The sequence below is a fragment of the Musa acuminata genome, chromosome BXJ2-3, assembly GCF_036884655.1.
Source record: "Musa acuminata AAA Group cultivar baxijiao chromosome BXJ2-3, Cavendish_Baxijiao_AAA, whole genome shotgun sequence".
Taxonomy (NCBI): domain Eukaryota; kingdom Viridiplantae; phylum Streptophyta; class Magnoliopsida; order Zingiberales; family Musaceae; genus Musa; species Musa acuminata.
In genome coordinates, this window is record NC_088340.1 from 36,133,150 (window position 1) to 36,155,396 (window position 22,247).

General features: G+C 36.4%; 1 protein-coding gene across 3 annotated transcripts in view; it reads left to right on the forward strand.

The window, feature by feature from the left end:
* The first annotated feature begins 3,002 nt into the window (after window positions 1-3,002).
* LOC103979610 (uncharacterized) overlaps window positions 3,003-22,247 on the forward strand; it is a 45,944-nt gene continuing 26,699 nt past the window's right edge. For 2 of the 3 annotated variants that reach the window (XR_010485313.1, XM_065100258.1), the window contains exons 1-14: window positions 3,004-4,011; window positions 5,537-5,681; window positions 12,635-12,907; window positions 13,008-13,175; window positions 13,272-13,487; window positions 13,816-13,910; window positions 14,573-14,747; window positions 17,429-17,838; window positions 19,815-19,938; window positions 20,129-20,227; window positions 20,302-20,373; window positions 20,584-20,721; window positions 21,347-21,500; window positions 21,608-21,975. Coding sequence is in view for 2 of the 3 variants with exons in the window: in XM_065100258.1 (XP_064956330.1) it covers window positions 3,200-4,011; window positions 5,537-5,681; window positions 12,635-12,907; window positions 13,008-13,175; window positions 13,272-13,487; window positions 13,816-13,910; window positions 14,573-14,747; window positions 17,429-17,838; window positions 19,815-19,938; window positions 20,129-20,227; window positions 20,302-20,373; window positions 20,584-20,721; window positions 21,347-21,500; window positions 21,608-21,975 (3,249 nt within the window). In the remaining variant the exon portion in view is untranslated. Of the gene's footprint in view, window positions 4,012-5,536; window positions 5,682-12,634; window positions 12,908-13,007; window positions 13,176-13,271; window positions 13,488-13,815; window positions 13,911-14,572; window positions 14,748-17,428; window positions 17,839-19,814; window positions 19,939-20,128; window positions 20,228-20,301; window positions 20,374-20,583; window positions 20,722-21,346; window positions 21,501-21,607; window positions 21,976-22,247 lie in introns of all 3 variants that reach the window. The other variant, XM_065100259.1, reaches the window with a different exon arrangement.

The window sequence follows — 22,247 nt, forward strand, 5'->3', positions numbered from 1 at the left end:
TTCTCTCCATCAATTTCTAATCTTAGCTTGTCCCTTGCGTGATCTGTCTCCATCTCACTTCTTTCATTATATACTTTATATCATCACGAATAAACTTGTGATTGAAATAAAATATATTTAAATTTATATAATAATAGAAAACATTAATGAAAGCTTAATGTAATAGATAATTTGTCTTTATACGCAAATAAACGTTGTTATACTCGTCTTTAGGATTACGTTGAAAATATTTTAAATTCGAAATTAAATATCATTAAAACTACACCAAAAATAAATATTTATTCACCATTTTTCATACATTTTATATCATTCTGATGATAAATATAACAAAACCTTGCCATTGGTCGCCTTGATCACTTACGAAATAACTTATCAAAGTAGTCAACATTTATCATTCTCTCCTCGACGACTTTGCATTATCCTTTCCTCGTCAACACCGCAACCACTCTACCGATCTCTCTAGTCAAGCAGACTTCTTGTGAAAAACGTGAACTAAGATTATTATATTTTCTTTTTATTTTCACATACGAGTAAAAACCATGCGAGTAGGAGTGATTGGCCAAGAAGAGAAAAAGAAAGGAAGAGGGTAAAAAATAAATATTGAAACCCAAAACCTTAAGTCAATTTATCACCAATGAGCCACATCTTTTTTTTTTTTTTTTGAAGGCATATTTGAATTTCTGAAAAGAGGACTGATAATTTTTTTCAAAATGGGACTCGACCAAGTAAACCAAAATACTAGAAAATTTTTGATAATTTTCCCAAGATAAATACAGATAATTACTTATTGAAAGGGTGTAAATGTAAGGGCGATCGATTTTCCCGAAACATATCATAATTTTGTTTATTTTTTAAAAAATATATTCGCTTGCTATAATTACTAAAATAAATAATAGTGAGTGATTTATGGGTAAAACGATTAAAATCTTTTTATTATACTTAAAAATATATATGTACAATGTTATGGTTAGTAAGTCAAAAATATTGTAACTAACATAGAAATCTTATACTCGATTGTTATTGTTCATAAACCAATAAATATATTAAATGATTTTTCAGAAGAGTGTAAATGTGAAAGTGATTGATTTTTTTTCGAAGGGTGTCATATATTTTTTATATTTTTCAAAAAACATATTAGCTTGCTATAACCCCTGAAATAAATTCTAGTTATCTTGCTAGATATACCTATGGAGGGATTCATGGGTAAATCGATTAAACTTTTTAAAAATATAAATATAATGTTTTGGTTGGTGAGTTAAAAATATTATGACTAGCATGGAAATCTTGTAGTTGATTGTTGTTGTTCACAAACAAATAAAAATATATAATAAGTGATTTCCCAAAGAGTGTAAATGTAAGGGCGATTGACTTTTTGTAGAATGTATCATATTTTTTCTATTTTCCAAAAGACATATCCGTTTGTACAATATTTGAAATAAATACTAGTTATTTTGTTGGGTATCCTTATGAAGGGATTCATGAGTAAATCGATTAATTAATTATTTATTTTTTTAAAAATATATATAGTGTTTTGGTTGACGAGTCAAAAATATTATAACAAGCATATAAATCTTATACTTGATTGTTGTTGTTCATAAACTAATACAAATATATATTAAGTGATTCACCGAACGAGTGTAAATGTAAGAACGATTGATTTTTCTCGGAAGGTATCATATATTTTTTTTTATTTTTCAAAAGATATATTCACTTATTCTAATCCTTGAAATAAATATTAGTTATCTTGCTAGGTTAATTTTTTGTTTCTTGAAATAAATCGATTAATTTTTTGTTTAATTTTTTTAAAAAATAGATATAGTGTTTTGATTGACGAGTCAAAAATATTATAACTAGCATAGTAATCTTTCACTCGATTGTTGTTGTTCATAAATAAATAAATAAATAAATATATATATATATTTATTATGTGATATTATATATATATATATATATATAAAATATTATGTGATTTCTCGAAAGAGTATAAATGTAAGGGCAATTGACTTTTTCTGGAAAGTATTATAATTTTTCTATTTTTCAAAAAATATATCCACTTGCTATAATGCATGAAACAAATAATAGTTAACTTAAAATATTTAAAAATATACATATAGTGTTTTGGATGAGGAGTCAAAAATATTATAACTAACATAGAAATCTTTTACTTATCGTTGTTGTTCATAAACCAATAAAAATATATATTAAGTGATTTCCAAAAAAGTATCATATATATATATATGTATATATTTAAAACATCCGCTTACTATAATCCCTAAAATAAATATTAGTTATCTTGCTAGGTATAACTATGGAGGGATTTATGGGTAAATCGATTAAAAAATTAAATTATATATATTTAAAATATACATATAATGTTTTGATGGACGAATAAAAAATATTATAACTAGCATATAAATCTTCTACTTAATTGTTGTTATTCATAAACTAATAAAAATATATATTAAGTGATTTCCTGAAAAAGTGTAAAATGTAAGGATGATTAAATTTTTTCGAAAGGTATCATATTTTTATTTTCGAAAAGATATATTTGCTTGCTGTAAACCTGAAATAAATATTAGTTATCTTGCCGGTATACCTATGGAGGAATTCATGAGTAAATCGATTAAATTTTTGATTATATTTTATAGTGTTTTGATTGACGAGTCAAAAATATTATAACTAGAAAACTTATACTTGATTGTTGTTGTTGATAAATCAATAAAAATATATATTAAAAATTTTCTTTGATATTTGAGTTCATTTTATCTCAAATATAAAATTTTAAATATGCTTATGATATTTTGATTGAAATGTAATAAGTCATCTAACCGATCCATAGTGTGACTGCAGACTATTTCAATTATATCGTGATATTTCAGAAATAATAATAAATAGAAAAAGTCTTTGGAAAATATGAAAAATATTACATCTATTGGGAAAGGCTTCTCTCGAAAATTCGCCCTAAATGTAATCGTCGCTAAAAGAAAAATATTCCGAACCGCCTCATAATCATTTATATTGTGGAACGTCCCGACGACGATTAAAGGCGGTCCGGTTGCCTCCGACGAAGCCTCCACGGCCTCGCTGCGGTCGTTTGCTTTTCCGTCCACCTTGGCGAGGGCGACCGAGAGAGAGTCCATGGAATCATCCTTCTGCTCCTCTCGTTGCTCGAAATCCTAATCCCACTCCCTCGATCCCGATGGATTCCGCCCAGGAGAAGGAGATCGCGTTGCTCTCCCGAGTCATCGCGAACCATCTCTTCATCGGCCAGTTCGAAGCCTTCAGAGCGTTGCTCCTCAGCCTCCGGAAGCGTAAGCCGGAGCTCGCCCTCGAGATCCTTCGCGCCGTTGTATCGAAAGGAGGGCGCATCGATGGCGTCCTCTGGTCAAACACCTGCGGCTCCCCCTCGCATCTGGCCTGGCTTTCCGTCCTTGAGCTCATCAAGTTCGGGAACGCAGCGGCTTCTATCGGAAGCATTGACCCGGAGACTCTCCGCTTAAGGGTGGAGTTCCTTCTCTTGATTCAGGTTGCCTCCTCCAAGGTATCCGAAATCTCCCAACTTAGATCTCAGGATACCGACGTCGACAAGAAAGGGGAAACGTTTGATGAAACCGCAAACTCTGTGGAAGTGTTGAACGATCTCCTCGATACTGGCTTACGTATATTATGGAGTGATGTAGGGCATGATGCCAACCTTCTTGATTTGGTTTCTTTGGTGTCTGAGGATAGGTTGAAGGGTTTGTGGAAGGTTTTCCTCGACAACGCAGAACTTTTTGATGCGATATGTGGAAACATTCATCGGCAGGTGCATCTTTGTCAGGCTTACCATTTGGAACCAGCAATCAGCGTGAAAACTGAGGAGATGGATGCACTATCTAAGGTGCAGCAGAGTGTTCAGATGGCACATTTGGATTCTTTGAAGAAATTCATGGAAGCTGATGATTTAGAGAGAGCTTTTTCTCATCTTCGGTTTCTTCATCTAGATTATGGCATAGAGGAAAAGCAGTACGAGTAGGTCTTTTAAAAATTGGACATCTAACAATTTTCAATTTTCGTTCACCTGTTGGAAAAATTTTGCATGGGATGATCTGATAATTCATTTCAGTCATTTCAGTTTATTTTTCAATGAATATATGAAGTAAATAGGACATCATAAATATAACACCGAGCAAGAGAGAGACACAGAACTTCTGTGAAGTTGAGAGTTTGCTTACATTATCACCCAAAAATTATCATAATTTAGTGACTTAAGTCATGGAACAAATGATAAACTTGAATTGCATGTGCTGGGTGGTATCCAATGTTCCAACTGTTGGATGACATTCGGCAGGGTATTGATACAGCTCTATGCCAATGTGCCATCTTAGAGCATTACCTTTGGCCTGTAATGGTTACCTGTTCGTTGGCATATATTATTATGACTGAAGCCAGTGTTTCCGAGACTCAAATCAAATTTCAAATAATTGTATCTGCATGTTGTATTTGTATTCAATAGTTTGCATATGCAGGCTATTGTATTTTGGTTTTCAAAGATAGTATGTGAACAAAATCTTCCTAAAGCAAGTTGGACTTCTTTAAGATCCAATTAGCATAGCTTATATGTTCATCGATGATATGTGATCAGAATTTTGAGGAACACATTAGTTTTTGAATTTAACGAGGAAGCATTATTTGACAACGATAATATTTGAAAATCATAATTCATTAACTTGTATAATCCTTTAGTTACATCATTATGGTGTGATGGTTTCAAAGGTTTTTAAATACTGGTTGAACTGTTACATATGTATCATTTTTTACCAGTTTGGCCAATTACTGAAATTGAAATGTGTATTTTAATACTGGTAAATATCATTTTTATTATTTTATTAAACCATACCTAGCAGTACTGGCCAGTATGGCATCCAACATATGGTGTTATATAAGCACAATATATTGCCGAAACTGGTACAGGACTGATATTTAAATCCTCAATCGGTTTATTATGTTACAATGCAAAAAAATCTGGAAAAAATATAAGACCAATATATTGCCGAAACTGGTACATGACTGATATTTAAATCCTCAATTGGCTTATTATGTTACAATGCAAAATGTCCAGAAAACAAAGATTTTTCTTGTCATATTTTCTATGTTCATGTTTCTGAAGTTCGAAGTGTTTTAAGGAATATCTAAATTTTCATGTCAGTTGTAACATGATTTGTTTCATGTTTTATATAACGACTAATGATGTTGCTAAGGTAATTCTTACCATGATTAGGTATTTAGGTTTACCCTGTATTTATCTTCTTAAGGATGCCTTGGTAAGGAACTTGGCACCACCTCTTTGATATCAGGTTGATAGTTCGTCATGTTGATATGTCTGATCTGGATGATGATCAAGATCCACAAAAGAATGTGGAATTTTGCTGTCTAATTTTCTCTACTTGGCCCACCATCATATTTCGTAGCTACTTCTTAACCAGATTGGTGTTGCAGTAACACATGGCTTTATTCATGTAATATAAAGTTATTTCCCTTGAATGATTTGTTGCAGGAGGGTTTTGCATGATCTTGTCAAGAAAGCTTCGTTGCAAAGTGCTTTTTATGATAAGTCATGGCTTGATTCACAGAATATAACGATGTTGATGTATGCTGCAGCTCTTTCATCCAACTGCAGTCAGCTTGTGCAGATGATTCAGGTGATAATTTGTGCCATGATTAAAGTGCCTCAATTTCTTTTTTTTTGTTTAACTAACTTCATGTAATGGTCATTGACCAGTGTGACATCATCACTTGTTGCCTGACCTTGTAGATTTGGTTGTACTAATTGTTGCTATAGATTTATGTATGTGAATTCTATTGCCAGTCTTATTATAGTTAAGTTGCCATTCTGTTTAGTCGTCATGTCTCATTGTCACCACAGATGTGGTCATTGTTGCCTTGGATGGCCTTGTTGTGTTGCTATTTTAGCTTCTAAATTTTGGACCACAGGTTTCCATGCTGGAGCAGGGTGTCATGCTGTCATGTGGGCATGTTCTAGTGCCTGCTGTTGGTACCTCAGTTGCTTCTTTCATGGAGCAGCAAAATATGCCTAGATCCTTGATAGGTACAACCAACTACCTAGATAGGTACAACCGACTACCAAAATGTATAAATGGGAGTTCCTTCAGTTCTTGAGTACATAGATTGTTTTTCATGGGTACATAACTATCAAAGTTTTCATCAATTGAAATGTAGAAGTTTTGATTTCAGGTACTTTAAAGTTTAATCTTCATCACACCATATTATCATAGTATGTATTACATTGAATTTGCCACTATTGATCTATTGTAGTTATGTGTTTTATGAGGTTTACCATTTATGTATATATATTCAAATGATTTTGTATTATATTATAATGCAAGTGTATAGTCTTTGATCACTTAGATGTGGAGGTTATCTCATCATGGATAATAACTTCCTCGTTTTATTCTAGTCTTATTTAGGAGCACTAGAATCAAGCTAGGGATTCTATGGATAGGTAAATATATATTTCCTAAACGATTTGATTGTTACCTGATCAAAACTGATTTTTAATTGTTCCCTATATCGACGGGGCATTTAATTGTTTTCTAAACGATTAGATATTATTGGTAACTGGATTTGATCATTATATCTCTCCCAGTCAACCTCAATAAAATTGAGGTGGCAACCAACCCCAAGAGAGAATAAACTCAGCTTTGAGCCTCTTTGGGTGCATGTAAATATTGACTTATTCCTTCTTCTAAACAGTGATTATTTGATTCCGCTTTTAGTCCAGACTTTTTCTTATTAAAGTCTTTTAGCTTCATTGCCCTTCACTTCATTCTATTTCCTACTTATGAGATTCATAGTTTTTCTAATCTCCATCTTTTCTACTATGGTCTTCTACCTCCTTTCTCTTTTTCTTCTCTTTATAATGACAGTTCTCTAATATGCTTACATCGGTTTGGAATTATTTCAAGTTCTTTCTTAGGAACAGTCAGAATATACGATTTCACACATATTTGTCGCCTCCTAGCATTTTAAATTGCATTTTTAACATACTTTTATCCAAGGTTCTGAATACCGTACCGTACCAATGTACTGATCAGTTGTCAGTATGGTACATATCGAGCTGTACCGAGCTGTCACAAACTTAGCTGATTTTGCCTAAGTCGTGTGACACCCTTGCATTGAGTTAGCTACTGTAATTTGCCTTCTCAATGCCATCGAACTTCTGGAATGCAAGAAGTTTTCACCCCAACTTGGAGCAAGTCTCTAGTAGTTTTGGTCGCCTCTGTGATTGTACCGTCTTCTCCATCATCTTAGCCGCCTACTCCTCTGAGTAGCAAATGTACAACATCGCGTACTGCCTACTTCGTTCCTTAGTCGAACACTTTTGCATCGACCCGAAGTCCTCTACTTTCGGCTATCTTGATGAGAAGCTCGTTGGCACCAGTCTTACGAAGTTCCCTGGTCTTTGCTCTTCAGTCTTATCTCGGTACTTGGAGTTTGTATTTGTATTCTCCACCTCCTCAATCCCTTTCACAACCAAGCGCTCTCCCCCCATGAGAGCAAGGGATCAATAACTCTACGAAAGTCCTGTCTCTGCGGTACCATGGTGTTGCCATGCCCATGGCCTTACTATCCGTCGCCTTGCATCTGCGTCCCTTTCTTCGCGATCGGTAGATCCGCCTTTGCGACATCGTGTCACTCTTTCGAGTCCACCTCCATTCTAATTGATGCTTGGTTTTGGGTAGCTAAGTCCATCCGGAATCGTTGTTACTTCCTTGCCCCTTTCGACCACCTGCTTCAACACCTCTGTGTTCTTCGAGTAGTTCCCCTTGGTCAATGGAAAGACAGATTGCAACTCTTATGTATGGCCTCCGCCATCATATTGCCGGGCTCGCACCTATTCTGTTCTCCTTAGCTTCCTTGGTAGCAACGTTCATTTACTCAGCCTTGTCCTCTGACTTGCCGGGCTTCCTTAAGTGAATATGAGCTCCGGGGCAGTCCAACTCTCCAGCCACTCTGATCATATCTCTGCATGATCAAGTCCCCCATAGGACTCACTAGTACTTGCATTCAAACTTCTCTTTCGGTGGTACACAACCCCCATGTGCTGATGACCAGGGCTTTCATTCGATGCACGCACAGAAGACCCGCCTCTGCGGTACCATGACATTCACTCGAATCTATAGCCCTTTTTATTGTCGTGTTTTTCGTCGAAGTGGAGCTCCTAGTAGCTTTTGATCATACCTCCATATGATCTAGTCCCACGCGGGACTGGTCCCATGTGTGTCGCATTGCCTCGAACTGTTCTACCACGATCCATTGCACCATGTCGCCTTCTGGTAACATCTGCATTGCATTCTAATCATCATGGGATGAACTCGGACTACGATCCCTCTATGTGTGGCTTCTGTTGACATCGTTGGGCCTTTGTAACCTTCGATCGTGTTTGCTCCTTTGGCAATCGACCTTCGTCCACTTGCTCTTGGGTCACACCCGGACGAAGCATAGCTATAGGACAGTCCGCCGTCTAGCAGCTCCCGAAGTCCATTGATTTTGCTGAAATTGGTGCACCATTATCTGGATCCTGGGCCTCTGCCCCCACCAACATAATTTCCATTGCGCACCGCTTCCTTATGGCAACTCGAATGGCAGCACTACGACATATTCTTTAAGAGTACCCGTCTTCGTGTCATCTTGCTCTGTGCCAAGGCCTTTTGACCCCAACTTCGTTCCGTAAGTTGAGTCGCCTTAGTTCCTTCGTCAAATGCTTCTTCGAGAAGGTGCAGGTGCCTCGAAGTTCGCTTCGTCTTTGGCACTATGCTGGATGAGTCCGCTTCATCAGAATGAGAGACCTATAGAACGACATGATCTCGCTCTTGCTTGTGCAAGAGTTCATGTCCTCGACCTTTGTCCAACGAAAACTTCGTGCCTCCGCTCTATGTTCCATCTTCTATGCCGACTCCCTTCATGCGTCTTGGGTACTTCACCAAGTTACACCCAAGTTGCTCCGCTCCTCGATTTGCATTGAGTTGATGGTGGTCTTCGCGCCCACCATTCCACAGGGTCAACTCTCCATTGAGTCCGATCTCCATATTGGCTCCATGTGTGCCTTCATTTTGTGTTGCCTTGGTTCGCTCCCCCACTTAATCTCGCAATGCATCCACCAATACATTACCTCATGCGAGATCATGCGATGACTCCTCGCCGCTCGCTCGATTCGTTGAGCTTTGTGGAGTTGTCTTGAGATACTCCTCAACATGTACGGTCCGCTGCACATGATTCTCCCTCTGGAGAATCGAGACTTATCCCTCCTGGATATCTATCTCGTTGGAGCAACTTCTCTCTTCGCATCATTCCCTATGGAAGTTTCGGAGATCACCATCCTCTTAGACTACTTCCCATTGCTAAACAAACTGTGCATTGTTTTGCCTCCACAAACGACGGAGTGCAGCTGGGAGCCAAGAGGTGCATTGTAGCTGGAGCAGAAAATTGAGACTCAGCAAAGGTAAGGAGATGCAGCGTCTGCAAAGGCTTTGACGAAGTCATCGGAGGAATAAGTGGGGGAGAATGTCACGGAAAAAATTGTAAACAGGGTGTTTGATGTAATGCTCATGTGTGTTCGTGTCTTTTGGTTTTGTTCATGCTTTGCACAACATGTAGAGGGCTGACAGTAGGCTTAGTAGCCCCATTTTGGTTGACTTTGGTGGTAGCTTTAGGATTGTAAACGAATGTTGTGTCATGTGGGCACTTGTGGGCATTTTGGTCTGTAATTGACCATTTTGGACCCTTTGTTGTGTAATCGTTCAGAGCTTGTGAAGTCTATGTTTATAATTTTTATTGGTTATGAAGTGTTTGTTGAAATGATTGCTTGTGGAACCCGAGTGAAACGTTTTTTTTAACCCATTTTCTCAGGGACCATAGGAGGTTTCGGGGAGGCTGACCTTTGCGGACGGACACGCAAGGGTGCCGCACGACTTAGCGACTTAGGCAAAACTAGCTAAGTCCGTGACAGAGCGTACCGACACACGGTACACTTAGGTGTACCCATGTACCACTTGTACCGGTCCTCTATCGGACCTGTATGTATCACCCGTATCGAGCGGTATGGTACGGTATTACAAACCATACTTTTATCGCATACCAATTGCTGTCATCCTCACCCACACATATTGGTTACTTCTCTACAACCCATGGCACCTTTTCATCCATGTTTAACATCAAACCAGAATACATGCTTCTGTCCAAAGATTCCAGTATCACCGTAATCCATGAAGACAATTTTGTAGCACTATAGTCATACAAACCCACAACATTTTTATATAAACATGAAATTTATATTTTTATCAATAGTCCAATATTTCTTGGACACATTGATTTGTTGAAGGTATCAAAATTAATCTCAAAGGGTTGAATCCATGAAGAATTGGTCTACTCCTAAGACAATTAGTGAGGTCCATAGCATTCATGGGTTAGCTTCACTTTTACCTGTCATTGGTTTGTATTTTTGCTCTGTGAACCCACATTGTCATTGGTAATCTTTGGACTCTAGAAGCAAAGATGAGATTTCAACTTGTTAAGATCAAGCTGATGAATTGTCCGATATTAGCATTCTCAGACTAATAGGTCTTGGAGGTTAACTGCAATGCTACCATGTACAAATAGGTGTTGTATTGAGTCAGGAGAGTGGATCAGTTGCTTACAATCTTGAGTTTTTCAATGGTTTTGGTCAGGGTTCTCAATTTCGATGTGTACCGCCCAGTACGGGTGGTATGTACCGGTCCGAGAGGATACTAGTACATGGACCGTCCTCTATCGGGTAGTACTAGTGTTTTGATCGGTATCGAGGTGTACCTACCGGTATCGCCTTAGATTTGGTCGTTACCGAGGCATACCGATCGGTACGCCCTAGCGTGGTAGGTGAAGGCATTTTTAAGGTTTTAGGGTGTACCATCGGTATGCCCTAGCGTACCGACGGTATATACCGGTGCGTACCGTACCGAGCAGAGCTCGGTATGCCGATATGGACCAGTATTCAAAACCTTGGTTTTGGCTTTGAAACACTGGGGGCATTAGAGGGAACTTATGTGAAACTTTGACCATGTTCACAAAGAAATTTGATAAAGCATCAAGCTAAATGGGCATCTTTTCTTCAAGGGTACACTTTGACTTAAATGTTGGGTTGTGAGCAGATTAGCGATGCAATTAGTCGCAACGCAACTTAGTTGATGACCATTTCTCTTTTAAGTCCTTGGTCTTGAGGTATTAAGGACTACATAGCAATGATCAAGTTCTGGTCCTATTCTGAAGTCTTGTGAGGACCATGGGATTGATTCAATGACATATCATTTCCTCGAGATGAATATTTGTTTAGGGGTTCAATTTTGCGTATTGTGTGGTTGACTCAAAGGGCACCATTTTAGGTACTATTGTACTAGACCTTAAGCATGTCTCCAATGCAAGGTACAAAGCTGTAGCTGAGCATCATAGGCACAAGGAGTTCTTAACAAGGGGCTCTATTGATAATATGTTCTTTAAAGATATTTCATCAAGAGTTTATAATAAATTTAGTTGTTGGAAATTTGTGCCATTCCACAACCTCAAGTGGTTAGGTAGTTATGCCTATCTTCTTGGTGATCCTTTTGATTTGCCCACTTTCTCAATGTTCAATGTTAGTGACTGGTTTGAACTTTGAATATCATGGATATGGATATATTAGGTGATGTTAGTTGACGCCTGTTAACGGTGACATCCACTTCCCAGTTCCCAGGAGACATTTGACACTTGCCAGGTGGTAAGAATAAGATAGACCTTTTTGTTTATTTGTGAATTGACTAGTCTGAGCTTGAGAGCATGCACGAGGATCTTTTTCTGAATCTTATGGATATCATTTTGTCGAAGTTCAGATTTTTCTCATCCTAGAGGATTTAATACAAGTGTGTAGTCTTTGATCACCTAAATATTGTGGTTGTCTACATCATAGATATCTGATGATTTATTTGTTCTATTTCAATCTAATTTGGGTGCAGTAAATCAAAACTAGGTCCTTTGGTAGGATGATTCATGATTTTAGGTATTCTTGGATAGTTAGGTATTTGACTGTCAACTCATCAAATTTTCCATCTGTCTCTTACTGGTAGGGTGGGTATTTGATTGCTAACGACAAATTTGATTGCTGTCTCGGTGGCAATTGACTTCGAGGGAGAAAAAATGATGAGCTTTGAGCCTCTTTGGGAGCAAAGCAAATCTTGCCTCATCATCCTATTTCTAATTCTTGTCTTCCCTACCAATCAATGTCTTCACTCTTCAACTTCTCTCGCCCTTCATTCCTTTTTGACTTTGATCCCTACTTAAGTTGTTTGTTTAGCTTCTAGCCTTTGTCTTCTCTATCATGTCCTTCTACCTCCCTCATTGTTTTGTTCTCTCCCTTTATAATAATCAGTCTACTGTGATTCTGTCAGTTTCACTATGGTAAATATGTAAACCTGATTTGCTAACAAAGCAGATTAGTATTTTAGTTTTTAAGTAGCAAAGGGGTACTAGGAGTTCAGTTTGTGGTGATTTCAGGTAGTTGAAGATTATTTTGTTGGAAGGAACCCAATTTTCACACTTATTTACCATGTTTGATTTTTCGCCACAGGCAATTCAAGATGAAGTGGTTTCTGAGGAGATTGAGCTGCACAGAATTTCTGATGCTAATTCAATTCCTCTCCCCCTTAAGAAATATCTGGAAACACTGTCCTCGGAAAGTGTTGATATCTTGGATGGCAAAACTCCTTCAAGCATGGCAATAAAATCTTGCATGAGAGACCTCTACCATTATGCACGAATATCTGGAATACATGTCCTAGAATGTATTGTGGATACAGCTCTATCTGCAATTAAGAGGGAACATCTTCAAGAGGCTGGTCATGTATGTTATTGTTTCTGTTGATGCACTCTAATATTTTTTTCTGAACTGTTTTCTTGGACAAGTTCTATGGCTACATTAATTGACCAAGGACTATGTTTAGGTCCTGTCACTGTTTCCCCTTCTTCAGCCACTTGTAGCTGTCTTAGGGTGGGATCGCTTGTCAGGTAAGACAGCACTGAGAAGAAGATTAATGCAGCTACTTTGGACAAGTAAATCTCAGGTACTAAGGCTGGAAGAATTTCCTGTTTACAAGAAGCAATCTGATGAGGTAATCTTCTTTTATGTACTAATATTTCTGACATATGTCAAACCATTAATGTTCATTTGTGAAAACCATTTGAATGATATTGGTGTATCTTGACAGATATTATGTGTGGAGTATCTCTGTGATGTGTTATGTTTTCATCTGGATATTGCTTCCTATGTTGCATGTGTCAACTCCGGTCGGTCTTGGAATTCAAAAAAATCGTTGCTCTTTTCTCAAAGAGATAATGTTGCAGATGAAAATGACAGTGGAGTTTTAGATCCTTTTGTTGAAAACTTCATACTTGAAAGATTGGCTGCTCAATCTCCCATGAGGGTAAGTGTTTCTGCTTCTGAAGCTTATAGGACTTAAATGTGACGAACCAACACAATGATTTTGAGTTTAACTGTTAGTAACTTGTAAAGATAATTATGAATCTGTCTTATATTGCTATGTTGATGATTATAGGTTAATTTTATAAGTTAATTCTTTTGTCTGTTAAATATCTTAATTATTTATAAAAACTTCTGCGTTAAACTTTTGTGTCTATACTCATGAACAAAACCATATTATTTTCATCATTTTCTCGAAGAAAATAGTTAGTACATTATATCTGTTGTTAATGAGATATTAATGGTTTTGTCTGTGGTAATCTTTTTTGTAGGTTTTGTTTGATGTAGTCCCAGGGATAAAGTTTCAAGACGCAATTGAGCTTCTTAGCATGCAACCCATTTCTTCAACTTCTGCAGCATGGAAACGGTGCATGACTTGATATGTTTCATCTCTTATTGCTTTAGTAGTACTAAATAGTAAATATAAATATGTGAGAAATTTGGACTTGTGATGCAAAGCCTTTTGCATAAACCGAACTGTATCTTTATCTATCTTCATGCAGAATAAACATAGATTACATGTGCACAAACATGCCATTTTTACTTAATCGCTTGGATTATTTATTGTTATTACACATTCTTGAAGATTCGTGAAGTATGGATGATAATATTGGTTAGTAAGCCAATAGCTCAACAATTTACTGTTTATTTTGGAACTGTTAAGAAGGGAGGGGCATTTTCTTGTCCCTTGCAACTCAAGATGCAGTAAGATATACCTAAGATGTTCTCCTTCCTCTAAAACAGCTCAACATCAGATTATCTCACTGTTATCATCAACCACTTTGGCTTTATAGATTTGTGTCCTCGACCCCTCTAAAACAGTTTCTCAAATAACAATATTATCTTATTATCATATGTGCATTTCTCAAAACAGTTTCTCAAATAACACATTTCTCTAAGAGGAATGTGTTCACTTTGATGTAAAATGGCCCTTTTACTACCTATTCTTGGAGTTTGGTGCATTCCAATTATTCTGGATTTATCTTTTTTTCTTGCTGATACTCGATGCTAATACAATGTACATGACAGGATGCAAGATATTGAACTTTTGCACATGCGTTATGTTCTTGAGTCAGCTATTTTTGCTCTAGGAATCATGGAGAGGTGTGCTGCTGTTGTACATAACCCCCAACTACATGTAGCTATGTCATACTTGAAAGACATGCAAAATCATATGGAGGCTATCAGAAATGTTCCTCGCAGAGTTAGTCCCTTTTTCAGAAAGTTATTTATTAATTCATGCCTCCGAATGCCTACTTCTATTCTGCACTAAAATTGTAGAGAGGATATTTAAGACTTTAAGTAATCTGAAAATTTTGACCCTGCATGCCATTGCTTGTATTTTCATATGCTTTTCTTTGGCTCTTTGTTTGTTTCTTGTAGGAGGATTTTGTGCTTCATCCTTGTTTGTGTTTATATATAAAGTTGGGCCTTTTTATATTAGCTTAAGCATTTAGGTATACTGATCATCCTACTAACATTTTATCATGGTATTTCTGAAGTTTGGATCCTTGCTTGCTTCTTTTTGTTGATAATTGAAGTGTTCTATTTACCAGTAAGATGACCACCAATCTTGGTCTAGCACTTTATCTTGCACATGGGTCCGTGTGTCAAGCCTGTTAATCTTTCATCCTCCTTTCATGCGAGAAAGATGCGAGTTCATGTAGTTTGTTGGGTCCTGGTGTGCTTAAGCTTTTGGGGATGCCAGTTTATTTAGTTTGTTGGCTTTTTCCCTATGTGCTTAAGCTTTTGGGAGTTTGCTCAGATAACTTATTATTAAATTAATTGTACAGAAGTTTGTTACTTAAGTGGTCAATTAGTATTGTGGTTACAGTGAATTTTCCAATGGAAAATGGGACTAACTCGAGTACCTCTCCTCTATGCTCTATAATTTTCAAATTCTGTGAGCATTTGATTGATAGTTGATATTACCAGGGCTTGTGCTAAATGAGAGTTGAATTTGATGGATGAGAGTTGTAATTTAGGTCCAAGGTACTCGTAGACGTGCTTCCATAAGGATCATAGTTGTTGCATGTGCATATACTGGCCTCTAAAATAAATATATGCACCAATGCCCTCCAAGATAGTTCACCATTCTAGATATTTGCACCAACACTCTTTAAAGTAACTTTGATAAAAAAATGCACAAATAGAAGATAAATATTAAAGTTTATATCAACTCTAGAAAGGTTTATATGTAAATATAGGTACTTTATCATGCACATATGCAAAAAAAAGAAGATTTTATTTGCCTGAAAAAGTTGAATAGCTTACTTGGTCGATGTTAAAGAAATTGCTAGGTGCTATAAGTTAAAAAAATTACTTGGTCGATGTTAAAGTAATAGCTTGCTAGTCACTAGGTGCTCACCTAGGTGCTTGCTCGTGTAAAGTAAGATGCTAGGTTATAAAATTTATGCAAGTATAGTAAACAAAAGCTCCAAATAGTTGGGACTTATGGTTTTGTTGTTGTTAATATTAAATGAAAAATCATTAAAACAAGAGCTTCAATCAAAGTAAGAATTTTTATATCATTATACTGCAAGATGGTTACCACCAAAACACCAAATTTCATGTCTAGCCATCTATATAAAGCACTCAATCAACAAAATGATAATTAAATTAATTAATAAAGTAAAAAAATCAAATATATATCAGTCCAAGAGCTTTAAATAATCATCAAGGTCCACTATATCGTCATTGGTAACATTTTTATTCTCATCTCTTTCACTACTTGATTTATATCCTTTATTCTCTTCTATTTTGTTAGAATCAACTTCTCTTCAATCATGCTTTCTCGTCATTATTGTGCATGTTGTTTAGTAGATATTTTTATTACTTCAACAGGGTTCTCAATTTCGATGTATACCGTATGGGTGTACCGGTCCAAGAGGATATCGGTACGCAGACCGTCCTCTATCGGACAGTACCAGTGTTTTGATCGGTACCGAGGCGTACTGACTGGTATCACTCCGTATTTTGACTGTTACCGAGGCATTTCGATCGGTACGCCCTAGCGTGGTCGGTGAAGGTATTTTTAAGGTTTTAGGGTGTACCATCGGTATGCCCTAGCGTACCGACGGTATATACCGGTACGTATCGTACCGAGCAGAGCTCGGTACGCTGATACAGACCGGTATTCAAAACCCTGCTTCAATAATGAATGCCCTTACCATCCTAGCCCATGTCAAATTGTGACCAAAAACCAACTCATCTTCTACATTTACATGTTAACACCATTTCCCAATCCATCGCTCATTGAATACCATTTGAAGAAATAAGACCAATGTCATGACAATCCTTGAGTGATCGATTGTATTTAATATACACTAGATTATGTGATCTTTGATGATCCTGCCATTTCCTTTGTTTGTATGAGTTTATTGCATGAACTTAAGATCTAATTATTATTTATGAAATAAACAGAAAAAGAGTGTCATGCATGGGTAGCAGGTGGAATGTTTGCGCCTGGTTATCCAACCCCAACTAAGGTGCTCGTCTAAGCGGTGCCTACTTAAAAATGCCTAGCCTAGTGTAGACCCTTAGGAGGTGCTATGGCTTTGCCTTGCCTCGCTTGAGCACATAGGCAATCATCCAAATTACTCTTGACAACATTTATTTGTGATGCCTTGACAACATTATATGACAGAAGAACGTTGATTAAGTCAATCATTCAAAGGGTTTTATTTCTTTAGATCTGGCATGGAGTACAATATTTCAGTATTATTTCATTATGGCTACATGCATGTTAATCATACTCGTTGCAGTTTTTGTTATGGGATTACCCCCATTATTAATATATTTAATTTTATCAAATGCATCTCTATGATTGTTCTCTCTTTTTTTCCTACACCAACAATTTTCATATTTTGCATGTTTATGTTGCAGATCTTTATGGTTAGCATTGTAATATCATTACTGTATTTGGATGAGATATCTGCCAATCTGCCACTAAACTTGTCTGAAAGTTGTTCTGGACATTCAGAACATCTTCCTCATAAAACTTCATGTGATGGTGGAAACAAGAACTTAATTTCTTTTATGGGATTGCTACTTGAGTTATTGCGTCGAAATCTGCCTGTAGCAGTCACTGAAGTGGGGAATCTGTTGAATAGTACTGTGGAAACTGCAGGAAGACAAGTTTTGGAATGGAGAATTGCTAAATCTCTACATTTCATTGAAGATTGGGAATGGCGTTTATCTATACTTGATCGCCTTCAACCATTATCAGAATGCCAATGGGGTTGGAAAGAGGCATTGGTTATTTTTCGTGCTGCTCCTTCCAAATTGTTAAATCTGTGAGTATGATTAAATTTCATTTTTTGTATTAATCATGTAATTTTTAATAATGTATATATCGGATAATGATAGCCAATTGAGTCTATAATTTTTGGGTGAACTATAGTGTAATAGTCTTAAGTTCGTTTCTTATGTTGTATTACAAATTTGATGTTTGATTCTGTTATATACTGGTTGTACTCTGTCAGTCTGTTGTATTACAAATTTGATGCTCACAGTGGTAGTCTTTCATCATTGTAATAATTGGATACACCGTAGTAATTAGAGATTGAAAGTGGTAGAAGAGAAAGATTTGAGAGGGGATTAGAAGCTGGAGGGAATCTTACAAGATTGTTGACCAGACCCCTATATTTCTAACAAAGGTATCGTAGAAGAAAATACAAAGAGAACAAAGATTAAAATAAACTGATTTACTTTTTCTCTTTTTTCTTTCTTTTCTTAGCTACAGTTTTTAATATTTTGTCACAATTCTGTTTCTTTGATATCCTATTGATGCTATATTTGTTTAGTTCAGATCTAGTGCTTGTTTTGAAATAATAATCAGCTGAATTCATTCTAAAAATTACAATTATTTGATACAATAATAATACCAACAACAGTGATGTAATGTCCCAATAGTCAGTTACATGGATCTTTGTTGCAATCAGGTCTCGTAAAAGAATCGTATTCTTAGTTAAATTAAGAGTATTTAAATCTTTATTATTGTTTCTAATAAAGTTGTATAGGCCCATACCCATCTTAAATTATTCTCCCTTATTTTGTTCTCTATTGAATCTGCCCCTAATTATTCTTAAATGTAAACTAGAATCTTAACCTCATTAAACAAGCCTGAACTTGATAAAAATCATTTGCCAGTATTCTGGTCAAGTTAAATCTAAAAGTACCTAGAAACTAAAAAATCTTTTGACTCAAATTACACCTATAAAATACTTATAAAAATAAATCTGAACATAGCGAAAAATTACAAGCCTAACACAAGTTTCATAGGTTGAAAGACACACAATGCAACACAAGATTGGACAATCACTTTCGTTTAACATCCCAAAGTTAGTTTTATATTGTAGCTTTAATCTGTGCTGGCGTCTTTTAATAAGCATTAATCAGGCCATAGCATGATTCCCTTGGATATATACATTTTAATTCCCTCAATATGTTAACAGTACTAAGCAAAGCAGAACCAAAATTTCTGATGCTAAACTCTAGGGTAAACTCTGATATATCACCATCAAGCTAGTCATTTTGTCTGATTCAAATGCATCTTTCACTGGAGGGCAAGAAGGCAATACTGCTTGCAATCATACACATTATAGCGAGCTCTTCTGACTGAAATTATCAACATCCATATTCCTTAATACTTCAGTTTCTTTTTGCTAAAGAGAAAACAACAATTAGAGAACTTGTTTTTCATCTATGCTTGTTGATCTCCACTTTTGGCCCTTATATCTGGCAGGGGATGCTGACAATACTGGTTGAAGTAGTGTCTTGATCACTCAATCTTTTAATGCATCTGTAACTTTGTTGTTTGACTTGATATCAGTCAATCATTCATCTCATTAGCAATTTTACTAGCGTTATTATTCCATTAAGAATTTTCCTCTAATATGTGAAGACCAAAGGATTTTGCCTTAATAGAATAAGAGAAACCTCTGTCCCAAAGCTCCATTAGTCCAAAATGGTTTGATGATGCACATGATTATCGAAGCTGCAGTGTGCATGGTATCGTGTTGTTTTTTGCCCTTTGCTGACCTTATACTTAGTGCGCTGGACATGACTAGCTTTTCAACAAAGGACTTTAGTTACTTATGAAATCTGTTTTGTATGGATTGTAGTAATTGGTCATCTTTCTTTCTTAAGCTACTAAATGGCAAAATGTGGCTGAACTTGTTTTAAAGAACTACTGAGAAAATGTGAAAACAAATCTTCCTCGCCACAAAAGTTATGATGATTTTGTTTCTTATTTCACAATCATGAGCAGTTGCATGCAAAGGGCGAAGTATGATATAGGGGAAGAGGCTGTGCGACGATTTTCTTTGCCTCCCGAAGATAAAGCAGTTCTTGAACTTGCAGAATGGGTAGCTGGCGCTTTTAGAAGAGCATCGGTATTTTCTTCGCTCGGACTTTTGGAGCAATATTGTTCTTTGCTCAAAACACTTCCAATTCTTGAACACACACTCATTCTTTTGTTCACATTTTAGCCTTATTTGTTGCAGTATGGTTTTTGCACTTGTCAGTTGCAATTAGTCATCATATAATGTTATAGTATGTAACTTTTATTGCAATTCCGTCCAGATTGAAGATGCAGTATCTCGTGTTGCCGAGGGAAGAGCAAATGCATTTCAGAAGTTGGATATTTCATCCTTGCGTAGTCAGCTAGGTTCTTTGGCTGCTGTATGTAATGATATTGGTTTTACCTATTTGAATTGTGATTGCATATGTAGTCTGAATATAGATCTTTGCATCAGATTCTTCTCTGCATTGATGTTTCAGCAACTTCTGCTAAGTCTGTGGATATGTGCAAATTGCTTCTTGACCAGGCAAGTGTTAACAATTTCTTGTTTTCAGATTATTACTATCAGTGCCAAATGAAAATAGAACACTCTTATGTCCCACACCATCCTGCAATTCTCAACATGATTCTGTTTCAAGTAGCAACTTATGTAGGAGTACATAGGGTGTCTTCTGGTGTTAAATGAGGAAATCAATGCTCTTTATCTTGTTTCTTATAAAAAAGATGAAATTCCCAGGCTAGGAGTGTGTTATCCGAGATCTTTCCTGGAAACTCTCCAAAGATAGGTTCTACTTATTGGGATCAGATACAAGAAGTTGCCACCATATCAATAACAAGGCACGTCCTTCAACGTTTGTATGATCTGTTGGAGCAGGTTAGTTACTCATCAAACCACTCACTTGGCAGGTTTGGGGTAGTTCTTTCTAGGTAAAATATGTTTTTTGGTTGAACATTAGTCAAGAAATTCCATCTCTCATGGACTCCATTTTCTGCATTACAGTTTACGGGAACCTGAATTTTTTTTTTGTGGTGCCATTCGTACTTGTTTGTCTCAGAAAGTACTGATTTCTTTATATTGCCGGGAACCCAGTTGCCATCTGTGTCATTAACTTATTATTCTCTCAACTAAACCTCCCAATTATTCTATTTGCCCTTTTCCCCTGCAGAATCCTGTTGAGATTTCAGTATCCATAACTTCAAATCTCATAATTGTTCATGCAATTTTTGAAGTTATTCAAATTGAGGACTCTGATATACCAATATACATGTTCATTTTGGCAATTTCTTTAGGTGTAGTACAATTCCCATGCTTTTCTGGTCTCTGGTCAGTTGGCTGAGTCTGGACATATTGTAAAGCCTCATAATCTATCTTTAATTTATCTGTATGATTATCTGCATTATGGAGAAGTATATTCATCTCCCTCCCCATGACATGGCATACCTTCATTCTTATGATGAAGTTTGGTTCTGCTACTTATGCCCACTTACATTTTTGCTAGGAAAAATCTTTGACCCTTCAGGAAATTCTTGCTGAAGAAATTACTATTTCTCAATCAAATGAACCTAGCAAACAAGGACAAAGGCAAAGGGCTATTGTGATCTTACACCAAATGATTGATGATGCTCATCAAGGAAAGAGGCAATTTTTAAGTGGTAATTGTACAATAATGTATTTGGTTTGTATATAATTTTATGTGATTATGTCTAATAGTATCACAATTTGTTGAAACTATAAATGCCTTTTGTGATGTTAAATTCAGGTAAGCTCCATAATCTTGCGAAAGCTCTTGCTATCGAAGAAGCAGAGAGTAATTATCTAAAAGGAAAAGGTTCCTATGACAGCAAAAGAGCTCTTTTGTATTCTGAGAAGGGTGCAATCGTTGGGCTTGGTCTTAAAACTCCAAAATCATCATCAGTGAATCCAGAAAACGCTGAAAGTACACCAGAGATTTTTGATTATGAAATGAAAGATTCTGGGAAAAGGTTTTTTGGCCCTGTCACTTCCAAGCCATCTACATATCTTTCAGCCTTTATAATCTATATTGCAACAATTGGTGACATAGTTGATGGAGTTGACACAACTCATGATTTCAACTTTTTCTCACTTATATACGAGTGGCCCAAAGATGTAAGGAAGCTAAATTTCGTTTTATTTCCCTACTTATTTCAATCCTGCCCTGATTTTTTATTTCTGAATCACATGCATCACTGTTTTTTATTTCGTTTCACAACTTTTTTGTTTCTGCATATGCTCTGAGTGATATTTTTCTAATCCATTTTCGCTTTCCTACCTTATTGGGAAGTGAGGCAATTGGAGGCTGGTCCACACTTATTAGTTGTGTCCTTGGTACCCATGTTGCATCCTGAACCACCTCACTTTATTTGCCTGTTTTTGCAGAG